We start from the raw sequence: 11742 nt of genomic DNA, 5'->3' as shown, positions 1-11742 counted from the left end.
GCCCCCTGGAGCCTCCCTCCGCCCCCTGGAGCCTCCCTCCGCCCCCTGGAGCCTCCCTCCGCCCCCTGGACCCTCCCTCCGCCCCCTGGAGCCTCCCTCCGCCCCCTGGACCCTCCGTCCGCCCCCTGGACCCTCCCTCCGCCCCCTGCCCTGGCTCTGCCTCACAGCCCTGCGTCTCCCCGCAGGCGGGAGGAGCCGGCGGGGGAGGAGCGGCGGCGCCCCGACACCTTGCAGCTGTGGCAGGAGCGGGAGCGGCGGCAGCAGCAGCAGCACAGTGGGGCGTGGGGGGCCCCCAGGAAGGACAGGTGTGGGCAAGGGGCGGGGGGGCCGGCCATGAGTGGGGATGGGCCCCCGTAAGCGCCTCTGCCCCTCGGGTTGGCGGGTCCCCCGCCTGCGCTCTGGCCCCACACGGCCTTCATTTTCCAGTGTTCTGAAGCTGGGGGTCAGGGCTGCTGGTGGAGGTGCTGCGTCCGTTCAGGCCGCCTACAAGTATGTGTCCCCCCAGACCCACCTCCCCGAGCGCTGTCCCCGCACCCCGTCCCTGCCCCTCCCTCTGATTCGCTCTCTGTCGCTCCTCAGCGGCATGCCTAAGTCCAGTGCCACCCAGCCGGGCGCTTCAGGAGGGCAGGGAGCCCCCGCCCCCGCCCCCGCCCCCCAGGAGCCCCTTCCTGCAGCTGGACCAGGTGGGACAGGACTGGGGGAAGAGGAGGGGGGACTGTGTAGGTGAGGGGGTGGCTGGGGCCTGCTGGCCTGAGGGAAGGTGGGACTCTGAGGGGTGTCTTTTCTCACCTGTCCCTGGCTCTGGCCCCCAGCAACGGTGCCTGCTTCCCGGCCACTCGGCTCCATTCAGAGACCAAACAGCTTCCTCTTCCGTTCTTCCTCTCAGAGTGGTTCAGGTGGGTTTCCCCTGTCCCCAGTGCTAACCCAGCCCTCACCCCTGGGCTGCGGACACCCCTTCTGGCCTGGGAGTTCTCCAGTCTATTGTCCCTTTGTGTTGGAACTCCCATAAGCACAAAGGCAGGAGATGTGGGTGCCAGACCCTGCGGCCCAGCTAGGAAGTCGGCGGCAGGTGCTAAGAGACGGCCCACATTCCTCTTCCTTCTCCAGGCCCTTCCTCACCAGACTCTGTCTTGAGACCTCGGCGATCCCCCCAGCTTCTCGATGAGAAGGAGCTGATGGCACAGCTGCGCCCGGTAAGAGAGGTGGGATCTGGGGGGCAGGGCGGGGTGGGGGGCTGGGGGCCGCGCTCGGCCTCCTCAAGTTTCCTGGCTTCCCGCCGCACCCCGTGGGTGCTTCCACTGAGGACACAAGGGGCGGGCAGGAGTCCCCACTGACCCCTCCCCCTCCCCCCACCCTCCTGCCTCCCAGGTCCTCGAGTCAAAGCTGCAGCGGCCCCTGCCCGAGGACCTGGCAGAGGCTCTGGCCAATGGGGTCATCCTGTGTCAGCTGGCCAACCAGCTGCGGCCCCGCTCCGTGCCCTTCATCCACGTGCCGTCACCTGCTGTGGTCAGTTGGGTCCCAGGGCGGGAGGTAGGGGATGGGACAGAGGACTGCCGGGGCCTCGCCCTTACTCTCTTCTCTTTTTCCTTTCTCGCCCTCCCCCAGCCAAAACTTAGTGCTCTCAAGTCTCGGAAAAATGTGGAGAGTTTCTTAGAAGCCTGTCGAAAAATGGGGGTGCCTGAGGTATGGGGGGGTATGTTCTCGGGAGCCCAGGGCTGGTCCCTACTACAAAGAGTGGCGACGTCCTGGGCTCAGCTGAGCACTCCGCATGGGTGGCAGGGTTCCATTCACAGGGGTGTCTGCTCCCCAGAAGGAAGCATGTCCTCGAGTCCCTGTCCTGCGCGTCTCCCTGCCCTGCATGCCTCCCTTCCCTGCACTCCGCATGTTGGCGTGGCTCAGGCCCTGGCACGTGAGGGCAGGGGGTGGGCAGGATGGTCTCGCTGCTGCTGCTGACGTCTGCTCTTTGTCCTTGTCCATCTGTCCCTACTCTCCCTTCCCAGGCTGACCTGTGCTCGCCCTCAGATCTCCTCCAGGGCACCGCCCAGGGGCTGTGGACCACCCTGGAGGCTGTGAGGCGGGTGGGGGGCAGGGTCCCCCCGCCCCTCTGGCCCCCCTCTGGTCTGGGCGGCTTCATCCTCTTCTACGTGGTCCTCATGCTGCTGCTCTATGTCGTCTACACTCGGCTCCTGGGTTCCTAGGACCTGAAGTCACCCTTTCTCCCCGCCCCCATTGCCCTATTTCTATTTATGACTCCTTTGCGACCCCGGTCCCTACCAGTGGTGCCTTCAGCCCCTACCAAAGACACTAGTGAACCCCCTCCCCTCACAAACACTGACCTCAGAGGCCCCACTCTGGTGCACCCAGACCCTGGGCCCCCAGCCTCTGGCCACCCTCCTGTAGCCCCTTCCCTTCCCTCACTTCTCAGTGCTGATGGTGCCTTCGTTCCCTCCAGGCCTTGCTCCCTCGGAGGGTAGATCTCAACCTTCCTCCTTGTGCTGTCCCCCCACCGTCCCCCCACTGTTATGGGGAGCTAAATTATCTATATTTTGTAGAGAGAACTCTATATTTGTAGGGGATACAGGGGCCCAGGCTGGGTCCCTGTCTCTGTGTATAAATTGTACAGACCGTGGCCGCCTCTGTGTGTGTGTGTTGGCGTCTGCTCCTGCCGTGGCCAGGCCCAGCCCTGGCCGTGCCCCTGGGGCTCTGTTTGTCAGCCTGCCTGTTCCAGCATTTCCCTCTGGAAATGACAGGTCTCTCCTGCCCTGAGCCTTGGCCCCCTGTGTCATCGCCCTTCTGTTACCTACTGGCAGCTTCCTTGCATCTCGTTTGCCCCCAAGCCGTGTCCAGGGTGCCCCTGACCTTTGCCACCTCCACCCGAAGGGCCATCCTGTCAGCCCTGTTTGCCCAGGCTTCTTCAGGGTTTCTCCCACCCTGCCCTCTGAGAAGGGCAGGGGAGCCAGAGAACAAGGTGACATGGGGAACTTAACCCGGGCCCCTCCCCCCAGGAGTCCCTGTGCCAGCCCCATCACATCTTGGAAGAGGAGGGGGCCCCGGGAAGGGGCCTCCCCTACATCGCTGCTGTCATCCACGCACTGCTGGAACGGCCATAGGGGTCGAGGTCGGGGCGCAGGGCTGCGACCCGGCCGGGAACCCAGGAGCAGAGAAGACAGCCGCGCCCGGCCTCTGCTCCCTAGCAATGACTCCGGTGAGGGCGGCCTCGGGCTTGGCCCTGTTCCTTGGGCGCCCCTCCGCCCGCCCGAGGGGTTGGAAGCCGCCGGCCCAGCGAGGCCCTGGCCGCATCTGGGTGTGGCCGAGGGTCTGGGATAGAAGACGCGCGGCGGATGTTGTGTCAAGTGCAATAAAGAAGAAGCCGGACCCTCCAGGCTGCCCCTCGGGGGGTGTGTGTGCGTGTGTGTGTCCGTCTGCGGATGAATGCGGTGCGTCGCGGGCAAGCAGGCGCCTCCACGTCCGCGCCGGGGTCCTGCGGCTGGCCGCGGCGGGGCGCCACTCTTCCGTGTGGGACGGCGGCGGCGCGCGGACGCCGCCAGCCCCGCCGCCAGGGGGCGCCCGCGAGACGCCGGCGGGAGCGCGCGCCACGTGGCCCGGAAACGCGCTGGGCGCCGGCGTGGTCGCGAGGCCCTGAGAGGTGGGCCGGCGACGTGGGCTCGTGGGGCGAAGGGCGGGCCGCTGCGGGCGGTGGGGGCCGCGACGGGCCGCGACGGGCCGCGACGGGCCGCGTGGGGCCGGGAGGGGGAGGTGGGAGGCGCGGGCGGCGCGGGCGGCGCGGGCGGCGCGGACGCGGGGCACAGAGCTGCTGCCCCGCGCGGCCCTCCCCTCCCCCAGACGCGGCATGTTGCCCCGGCCGCCTCGGCTGCGGGACGCGGGCAAAGAGCAGGCGCCCGAGGAACGAGGCCCCTCGGCGGGCAGTGACCCCGGCGAGGCCTGGACCTCCGGAGAGGAAGCCCTGGGGGAGCCAGGGACTCCCCCACAGGACAGGTGAGGGGCTCCGCCGCAGGGAAGTCCGGCAGGGGGCCCAGCGTGTGAGGAGGTCTCCGTCGCCCACGTTGAGGAACGGGTGTGCCAAACTCCGGCCCCGGGCCCCCTGGGCCCTGCCTCAGAGATAGCCGGGGAGGCTGTGAGGGGTGCGCCTCAGTACCTCCCCGTCCCAGCCCGCAGCCCCGGTCCCGAAGGCCTTCCTGGAGCCGGAGAGGGCAGCTGCCGCCCCGGGCCCCCCCAGGCCTGGCTGCCGAGCGGTTCCCAGGAGCCCCAGGTAGGCACAGGCCTTGCTGCCTCTACCCGCCCCCCGCCCCCCACCTAGACACCTTCCGCCGACTCCTGAGCCTGTTTTAATCTCTTCAAGTGTTCCCCCCCAGTTGCTCTTCCCCCCCAGATGGCCTGGGAGGTGGCCCCCTCAAGGATGACTGTGCTAGCCCCATGGGACCCCCACTACAAGGCTAGAGCAGGACCTCGGCTGGTGTGGGTGAGTCGGGAGGATCTCGGGCTCTGGCCTTGGGACGGGGCAGGGGTGCCCTGGGAGGCGACCGAAGCTCCAGTGATCTTTCCTGCCCCTTCCACAGGGGCCCAGCTGTGCGTCAGGCGCCTCCTTCTCCGGCCGGACCTTGTGTCATCCCTCATTCTGGCCGCTGTATGAGGCAGCCCCAGGCCGGGACCTCAGGCCCCCGGCCCCAGCCACGGGGCATCAGAACGGAGAGCATGCGCCCAGGAATGCAGGTACTTTGCTTGGCCACCCCCCGCCTCCCCGCCCCCCCCCCCCCCCCCCCCTCACCCCCACCCCGGCTCTGGAGGTGCCCTGCATGAGCTCGCCCGGGAACCAGTGCAGCCCTCGCTGGTGTGGGAACCGCAGCCTGCTGCCCTACCAGCTTGTCTTCTCCAGGGTTCCCAGTGATGTGCCACGAAGATGTCTTTCTGTCAGACCCGCTGCTGCCCTCTGGGCAGCGTGTCCCCCTGTACCTGTCAGAGGCCTCTCAGCAGGTGAGTGCAGCTCCTGCCCTGGCCTCACGCTAGTCCTCCTGCAGGGCTTTGGAGGAGACACTTCTCCCTTCTCTCTCCTCAGGTCATGGGCTCTCTGAAGCTGCTGCTCCCACCTCCTATCATGTCTCCCTGGGTCCTCCGCACCCCATCCCCGGGCTGCTCCACTGCCTGGCTCAGTGGGCCTGAGCTGATCGCCCTCACTGGCCTCCTGCAGATGAGCCAGGGGGCTCCGAGACCTGCCTCCCCGGGGGCTCCCACGCCCCCTGCTGGCCCCCCAGACCCTGTATCTGACCACCCAGGCCCCAGTGGCAGCCCCAGCTGTTCTCATTGCACTGACCCATCTGTCCCACGAACCCCAGATGCCCACTGAACCTAGCTCTTCTGTGGGCAGAGTGGGGTCCCCTACTCCCCCAGGCAGGTTCTGTTGACAATAAAGCAGTGTTTTGGTTTGCAAACAGGCTCCTTATAGCAAGTGAGTAGCAGAGTGGGGCATGGAGACAGGGATGGGGGTCTCTTCTTTTACATGGCTTAGGCTCTCCTCCCCTCAAATTCTCGTTACTCATTGGTCACCCCTGCAGGGGGGCAGGGGAACCCATGGACCTAAGACCTTTCCAGGCTGACCAAGCAGGACCACTTTAATAGGGCATAGGGTGGGGGTGGGGGTCCACAGTACAGTATGTGGAAGACAAGTATATGGAAGCAAGAAGTCCATCAACTCCACCAGGCTCCAGAGAAGGGAGGATTGTGTGAACACATGGCTGGCACTGGAAGAGGGAAATTAGGGAGGAAGGGAGCGGCACAGCACTTTGGGGAAGCAGTAGAGGTAAGATACCTGGTACTTCAGCCTTCTTGCTCTGGCGCCCTGGGGCGGGGGACTGGTTCTTAGGCTGCCCGGCCCTGCAGGTGCGGGGTGGGGAGGAGCAGGTCCATGTGGGACAAGTCGTTGGAGGCGGGGTCAGGGGCCAAGGCTGACCTGAGACTCTGGAGTGATGCTGCAGGAACTCTGCCAGGAAAGAAAGGATCGGGGCTTTGGCTGAGGAAGCCTGGAGTTTGTAGGGGTTTGTGGATGGGAAGGGGGGAGGGTGGTTCTAGAATTTTCTCCCTTAAAAGAATCCAGTTTCTTGGGGAGCCTTTCCTGAAGAATCTCCAGGTACCACATCTGGAAGGGGTGGAGTGGGCAGCAGGCCCTAAGGGGGCAACTCAGAGCTTCTGCAAGTTGCAGGTCCTAGGGGGCCTTCGAGCCCCTCTACTTTGGGAACAGGTCGGGGGAAGGCATTCATAACTTTGCCCTGTTTTCTCCCCTCCTCCCCATCCATCCCTCAGCTAGACAGGGCGGGGCTGCGCACATCTCCTCACCGGAGCTTCTCTGAGGTTCTGGAACTCGATGCAGGCATAGCTGTGCTGGCGGCTCCTGCTGGCCCCGGGGGCGTGGCCTCGAGCCTCCAGCGGAGGGATCAGGTCCAGGTCCACGTAGTTGAGGTGGCCGTTGGGGGGTTCTTGAATGGCGGTGCCCATTCCTAAGTAGTCCGGCGCCACGTACTTGATGCACACGTACTCCCCTGCTAGCTCGGAGGGCGGCTGCAAGGAGGAGTGAGCCCCTGCTGGTCCCCAACGTTCCCCGATGCTGCGGCGGGGGCCTTGGAAGGAAGGTCCAGGCTCCCCAGCCCCGAGCTTATAGAAACAGGGCAGGGAGCTCGAGGACAAGGACCCTGGCGGAAAGCGGCTCATGGGCACGTATTCGGTGCCCCCGCAACCTTGGCGCGGGTAGTGGGGAGCTGCGGGGGCAGAGGCCGCAAGGCGAGGGGGCGCCATCACCATGTAGCCACCTGCTTCGCCACCCCCCATGGGCTCGTACTCGCTCCGGGCTCCCATGGCTACGTAGCCCCCTCCCCGCTCCAAGCCCTCGGGCGGCGAGGCTGCGGCCGCCCGCTTCCGGAGGGCTGCTTTCCCCCTTCTCTCCGCCAGGCCCCTGCAATGGCTCTGGCCGCTTGACTGGGCTGCCGAGGCCAGGGCTGCATAAGGTTGGGAGGCGGAGGGTCTGTAAGCGCTTGCGGGGGCATTCCTTGGCGGTGGCTCAGCCCTGCCACCGGCACCGCCATCCCCGAGTCGCTTCATGGCGGCCAGTACGGTCTCGTGAATGCTTTGGGCCACCTCGGCGTCGGGCGCCTGTAGCCACAGCTCCCCGGGACCCGTGGGCGCCGAGCGGCCGAGCTCCAGGAAGAAGAAAGAGTCTGCGTGGCCGCAGCGGCGCACACTGAGCAGGGGCAGGCGCAGGGCGGGCGGCGGCGGCGAAGCCTGGGTGTCCCCAGAGCCTGTGCCCTTGGGCTTCCGCAGCAGGCTCAGCACCCCCGAACCCAGGCACAGGCGGTAGCCGCCGCTGCCCAGGCCTCGTGTTCGCCCCAGTCCCTTGGGCCGCAGGGTCACGGGCCAGACGTCCTGCAATGGAGCGAGAATGCAGGCGCCGGGGTCCTCGTGGAAGCTGGGACCTGAAGAGACAGGGGGCTAGCCGGTCACAGGGGCTCCTGGGCCGGGGGGTTGGAGTCACTGTGCCGCGAGAACTAAACACGTGTAAACGCCTCGTGTTTGAACTCGATTTCGGAGACGTACGGGGAGGGACGACCCACGATAAACTAAACTCGCGATCACCCAAGCCCCGGCTCCCGCCCCCCCCCTTCCGCCGCCCCGGCTCCGGCTCCGCCCGCCCGGGGCTCGGGCCTCACCGGCGGCCGCGCGCGCCTCGAGCAGGGCGCTGTACCACGCCTGCTGCTCCGCCTCGCAGGCCGCCGCCACGCCCAGGCTGCGGTCGCGCGTGTACAGGACGATCAGGTGGCGCTGGCGCGCGTCCACGCGCTTGCTGATGGTGCACGCACCCGCCAGGCTCACGCTGAGCTTGGGCGGCGCTCGGCCGGCGCGGAACTTCTTCTCGCTCTCGTAGCACTCGAGGCGCGGCGGGTCGGCGCGGAGCACGAAGAAGCGGCGGCGCTGGGACTTCTGCTTCCGCAGGTGGCCGCAGAGCCGCACGTCAGCGGGACAGCCCCAGGGCGGCGGCAGAACCAGGGGCACGCCGGCCGGCTCGGAGTCCGGGGCCGCCGGGGGGCCACCGCCTCCGGGCTTCATCCCGGGCCAAAGGCAATGTAGTGGCCAGAGTAGGGGCTGAGACTCGGCAGAGGTCGGGTGGAGGTGGCGGTCTCCGGGGAGGGGGACAGCGTCCGGACAGGTTGCCACCCGTCTGGATGCCCAGCGTCTCACCCCTGCTCCGGACTTGAAGTTTGGGGCAGAGGGTCTGCGGTGGCCCCTCGCTGCGCGCAGCGTGTGCCCCAGTGACTGCCCGGTGGCCGGCGACACGCGGGGCTCCAGCGGCCTTCTCCAAGGCTCGACCCCGGCCGGCTCCCGCGCCTCTGGTCGCCTCCTGCCCCCTCCCTCCCTCTGCCTCCGCCGACTGCTCCAGAGTCCCCACCCCGCGGGGTTAACCCTCGCGCGCCCCGGGCCGCTGGACATCGGGCCGTGGGAGTGAAGTCTGATTGGGAAAGTCTGGGAGAGGCGGCCTCCTCCCCACCCCAAACACCCCTGGGCCGGGATCGCAGGGGCGGGGAGTGTGTGGGCGTCTCCACGGATCTGAGCTGACTGCTAAGGGAGCAGCGAAGTGAGGCCAACGTGAGTGGAACTGGGTCGGGAGTGCGCAGTCCTGGCGATTAGGGGACGGCCCTTACCGCAGCGCCACTTCCCACTCTAGGCGTCCAGCCCCTGTGTTCCCAGCCCCCCACCCCCCGCCCCCCAGTGGTTCTATACTCTTCCTTCCCAAGCCAGCCTAGTTGCCAGGGCCACCAAGCATTGGGCTGTGCTGATTTCAGAGGAGCTGGAGGTTCAGCTTCTCTCTGGGTTGAGGGTGATAGGAGGGGTCTTCAGATAAGTTAGCCACCAGAATTCCAGTCAAGAGACCACTGAAGGAGAACCTGTGACAAAACCATCTCTCAGGGGCACTTCCCTCTCACTGCCCTCAGCCCCTTCTCACCACCACTGTCCAAAAAGGCTATTAGAGGCGCAGACTCTCTGGCGGATGTACCCCTTGCCTCTTACATCCTAAGATTTTGAGATAGGTTTGGGACTCAGACATTTTACACCCCTCTTCTGATCCTTTCAAGGACCACAGACTCCTGCTGGGGCGGGGGGCGGGGGGATGGTGCTGGTCACCGCACACTGCAAGACACACCAGGCGTTGACGCATGGGTGGGAGCCTTAGAGGACCTTGTGCTATCAATGTCGTGGCAAGTAAGAGCTAAAGCAGGGGGAGGGGGGCAAGGGGTGAGGAGGGGAAGTGGGCAACCGAGGACCCTGTTAAAGATGATATATGGGGGAGTGGGGGGAGGAGACATAACAAGAGTATTGAAGCCAGGGAAGCCTGTTCTCTGCCTCAGACCCGTCCAAAGGCCACGACAGCTGGAGGCAGGAGGGCTGACCTTCCCACCCACGCGTCTCCATTTCCCAGGCCTGTGAGGAAGGGACTCTTCTGGCATACTGGGGAAGCCAGTGGCGTAGTGTGCGTGCAAGCTAGGGTCCTCGAACGTCTTTTCAAGGGTCATGTTGAGAGTGAGATGCATGGAACCAACCAGCATGGTGAGGATGGGCGTCTGGCTAGTAGGCAGGTGGTGCCCAGGGCCCCCACCAGGTGCATCCGGGTCAGCCATAGCTTCCCAAGGTGCAGGGGAGGTGTTGGCAGCTCATGCGTGCCCCGGGGCCAGTGGCAGCCTCTGCTCTTGGTGGGTATTGGCCAGGGAGAGGCAGGCATGCGATAGATCTATAAGCGGCCAGCAAAACAGAAGTATGTTCAAGGCCACTGCCTCCAGTGTGGTCTCGACAGGCGTACCGCGTGCAAAGCAGGGAGCAAGAGAGCCGCAGGCCCCTGCCCTTCCCAGGCTTGGTGCTGCCCCGCTGTGCTCTGGCCTGGAGCCTTCCTCTCCAGGCTTGATTTGAAGCTACGCACAGGAGGGGCTCTTCATCCTTACTCCTTCCCACTCCCCATCAACCAGGCCACCGTGCAGCACCCCAGTCCTCGTGAAATCACGGCTGCCTCAGAGAGACCGGCTCCTGCCTCAGAGACCTTGTGTCACTGAACCCCGAAGAGCTGGGTACCGACGGAGCAGGAAGGAGCCGGGATCTGAGGACCTGGGCTCTGGGCAAGCAGCAGCAGGTGATTTAGCGTGCCGGGTACCAGGAAAAAGCTGGAGCCCAACAACTGGCCTAATCAGTTGCCCTAGCAACAGCGTTGCCCTTGGCCCTACCCAGATGAGATCTATTTTAGCCTGTTGCCCTGGTAACTCCAGCTGCTCCCCAGGGACAGGAAGTGGCAGAACCTCAGCTCTGCTGGGTGAGAACACCTCCCCCAATCCGAGGGGTCTCCCTGTGCATCCCTCTGCTGGGTGCAGGGTAGCCGTGGGATGGAATCTCCACATTCTAAATCCCTATGGAAGAACCTTGTTACCAGTGACAGGAGCCTACGGGGAGGAGGCTGGGGTACTAAGGCTGTTCCTGTCAGCCCCTCCCTCCTCCATCTGCAGTTCTCCCCACTCTGTCGAGGGGGATGCAGGGACAGCCTCCATCTCTTTCCTCCACAACCCCCCTCCCCCCCCCCGCCCCGCCATGGCTCCCAGGCTCCAATGTGGAGGGAATGGAGTTCTTCACAGCCATCCTGGGGACTGGCTCCTGCATTCTCACCCACGGGGGCAAGTGACCTGCTGAAGGCTGGGGCCAAGCCAGAGGACTCTCCGTCTGCAGAGCATGGCCACAGCATCGGCCGCTTGGTCGGAAGCCCAGTGGGAGCCTGGGCGAGCTCCATAGCATGCCTGTGGCCCCACAGTTTGTCTGCAGCTGGGGTTCGATGTGTAACCACCGGGCAGGGCCGTGCAAGGACATGCTGGGGGCGAGGTAAGGGGAACACAGCCCAGTCATTTAGACATTTTCTAGCAGGCCAGGGATTTTCCCATTCTTTGCTGCTCGCCTGGATACAGAAGGCCCCATGGAGGCGGCCCTTTGGCTGCTCCATGCTGGGATAGGCAGCTGCGGTCCTCGCCTTGGCCTGTGCCCAGGGAACTCGGGTTTTCTGTCCTGGAGTTGGAGGCCGACCCAGTGTAACTTCTCTGATTGGTCATCCTGCCCTGGCCAGCAAGCTGGCGGGAGTCCATGTTGGACAGAGTGCTCTGGGGCACAGGGAGGGGGACCTCACCGAGCAGTAAGGAGATCCTTGGGAAACAGCAGGAGTGTGACTGAAACTCGCAGCAAGGGCCCTTTCAATTTCACCTCCAAACCTCAGTGCTTTTGGTTAGGGAAGGGAGTTGGGGGTGGCTGGGGAAAAATAAGAAAAGGCTCCTCCTCCTCCTCCACAACAGGCCAGCTTCCTCCCCTTCCTGGTTCCAAGCAGAGAAAATGGGAAACACAGACAGGGACGGGGACAGAGAGGTAATCAAGTGTGACAGAGACAAATACTGGGAGAAGGGGACAGAATGTGAAAAACCCAGGGATGGTAGTCCACCCTAGGAGATCCACCAGGGGATGGAAGGAGGGAAGGGTCTGGGAGCATGGAAACACAGACCCAAGACAGGATGGGTTCTGAGCCTTGCAAAGGTGGGGAGGCCACGCCCGGCTGGGCAAACAGCAGCAGCTAGAAATATTTCTAGAGAAGTCCTCAAAGTAAATAAAGTGATAACACAGTCCCCACCTCTCCTTGCTGTTCTGCCGTTAAAGGTCATTGGGTGG

The 11742-nt window shown here is 65.1% G+C and overlaps 3 protein-coding genes across 7 annotated transcripts in view; 2 read left to right on the top strand and 1 right to left on the bottom strand.

The window, feature by feature from the left end:
- Positions 1-3616, top strand: part of LRCH4 (leucine rich repeats and calponin homology domain containing 4) — an 11346-nt gene extending 7730 nt beyond the window's left edge. The window contains exons 11-18 of one of the 5 annotated variants that reach the window (XM_034988511.1): positions 186-305; positions 427-489; positions 580-683; positions 813-896; positions 1108-1193; positions 1369-1506; positions 1606-1683; positions 3006-3614. In XM_034988511.1, the coding sequence (XP_034844402.1) occupies positions 186-305; positions 427-489; positions 580-683; positions 813-896; positions 1108-1193; positions 1369-1506; positions 1606-1683; positions 3006-3110 (778 nt within the window). In that variant the 3' untranslated portion in view covers positions 3111-3614. Of the gene's footprint in view, positions 1-185; positions 306-426; positions 684-812; positions 897-1107; positions 1194-1368; positions 1507-1605; positions 1684-2000; positions 2630-3005 lie in introns of those variants that run through there. The other 4 variants (XM_034988508.1, XM_034988509.1, XM_034988510.1 and 1 more) reach the window with 4 other exon arrangements.
- A 174-nt stretch (positions 3617-3790) lies between these two features.
- On the top strand, positions 3791-5447 carry SAP25 (Sin3A associated protein 25). The gene is made up of 6 exons (XM_034988512.1): positions 3791-3996; positions 4170-4270; positions 4374-4480; positions 4578-4731; positions 4895-4992; positions 5075-5447. Exons 1-6 carry the CDS (start codon positions 3851-3853, stop codon positions 5360-5362), a joined length of 894 nt encoding a protein of 297 aa, XP_034844403.1. The 5' UTR covers positions 3791-3850; the 3' UTR covers positions 5363-5447.
- A 293-nt stretch (positions 5448-5740) lies between these two features.
- LOC117999416 (insulin receptor substrate 1-like) lies at positions 5741-8234 on the bottom strand. The gene is made up of 3 exons (XM_034988506.1): positions 7713-8234; positions 6349-7478; positions 5741-5995 (listed from the first exon to the last, which is right to left on the bottom strand). The coding sequence occupies exons 1-3, from the start codon at positions 8107-8109 to the stop codon at positions 5948-5950; spliced, it is 1575 nt and encodes a 524-aa protein (XP_034844397.1). The 5' UTR covers positions 8110-8234; the 3' UTR covers positions 5741-5947.
- Positions 8235-11742: the final 3508 nt, after the last annotated feature.

This window comes from Mirounga leonina, unplaced genomic scaffold (genome assembly GCF_011800145.1).
Source record: "Mirounga leonina isolate KUSES-001 unplaced genomic scaffold, KU_Mleo_1.0 Mir_454, whole genome shotgun sequence".
NCBI lineage: Eukaryota > Metazoa > Chordata > Mammalia > Carnivora > Phocidae > Mirounga > Mirounga leonina.
This window is presented reverse-complemented; position numbering and strand designations above follow the sequence as displayed.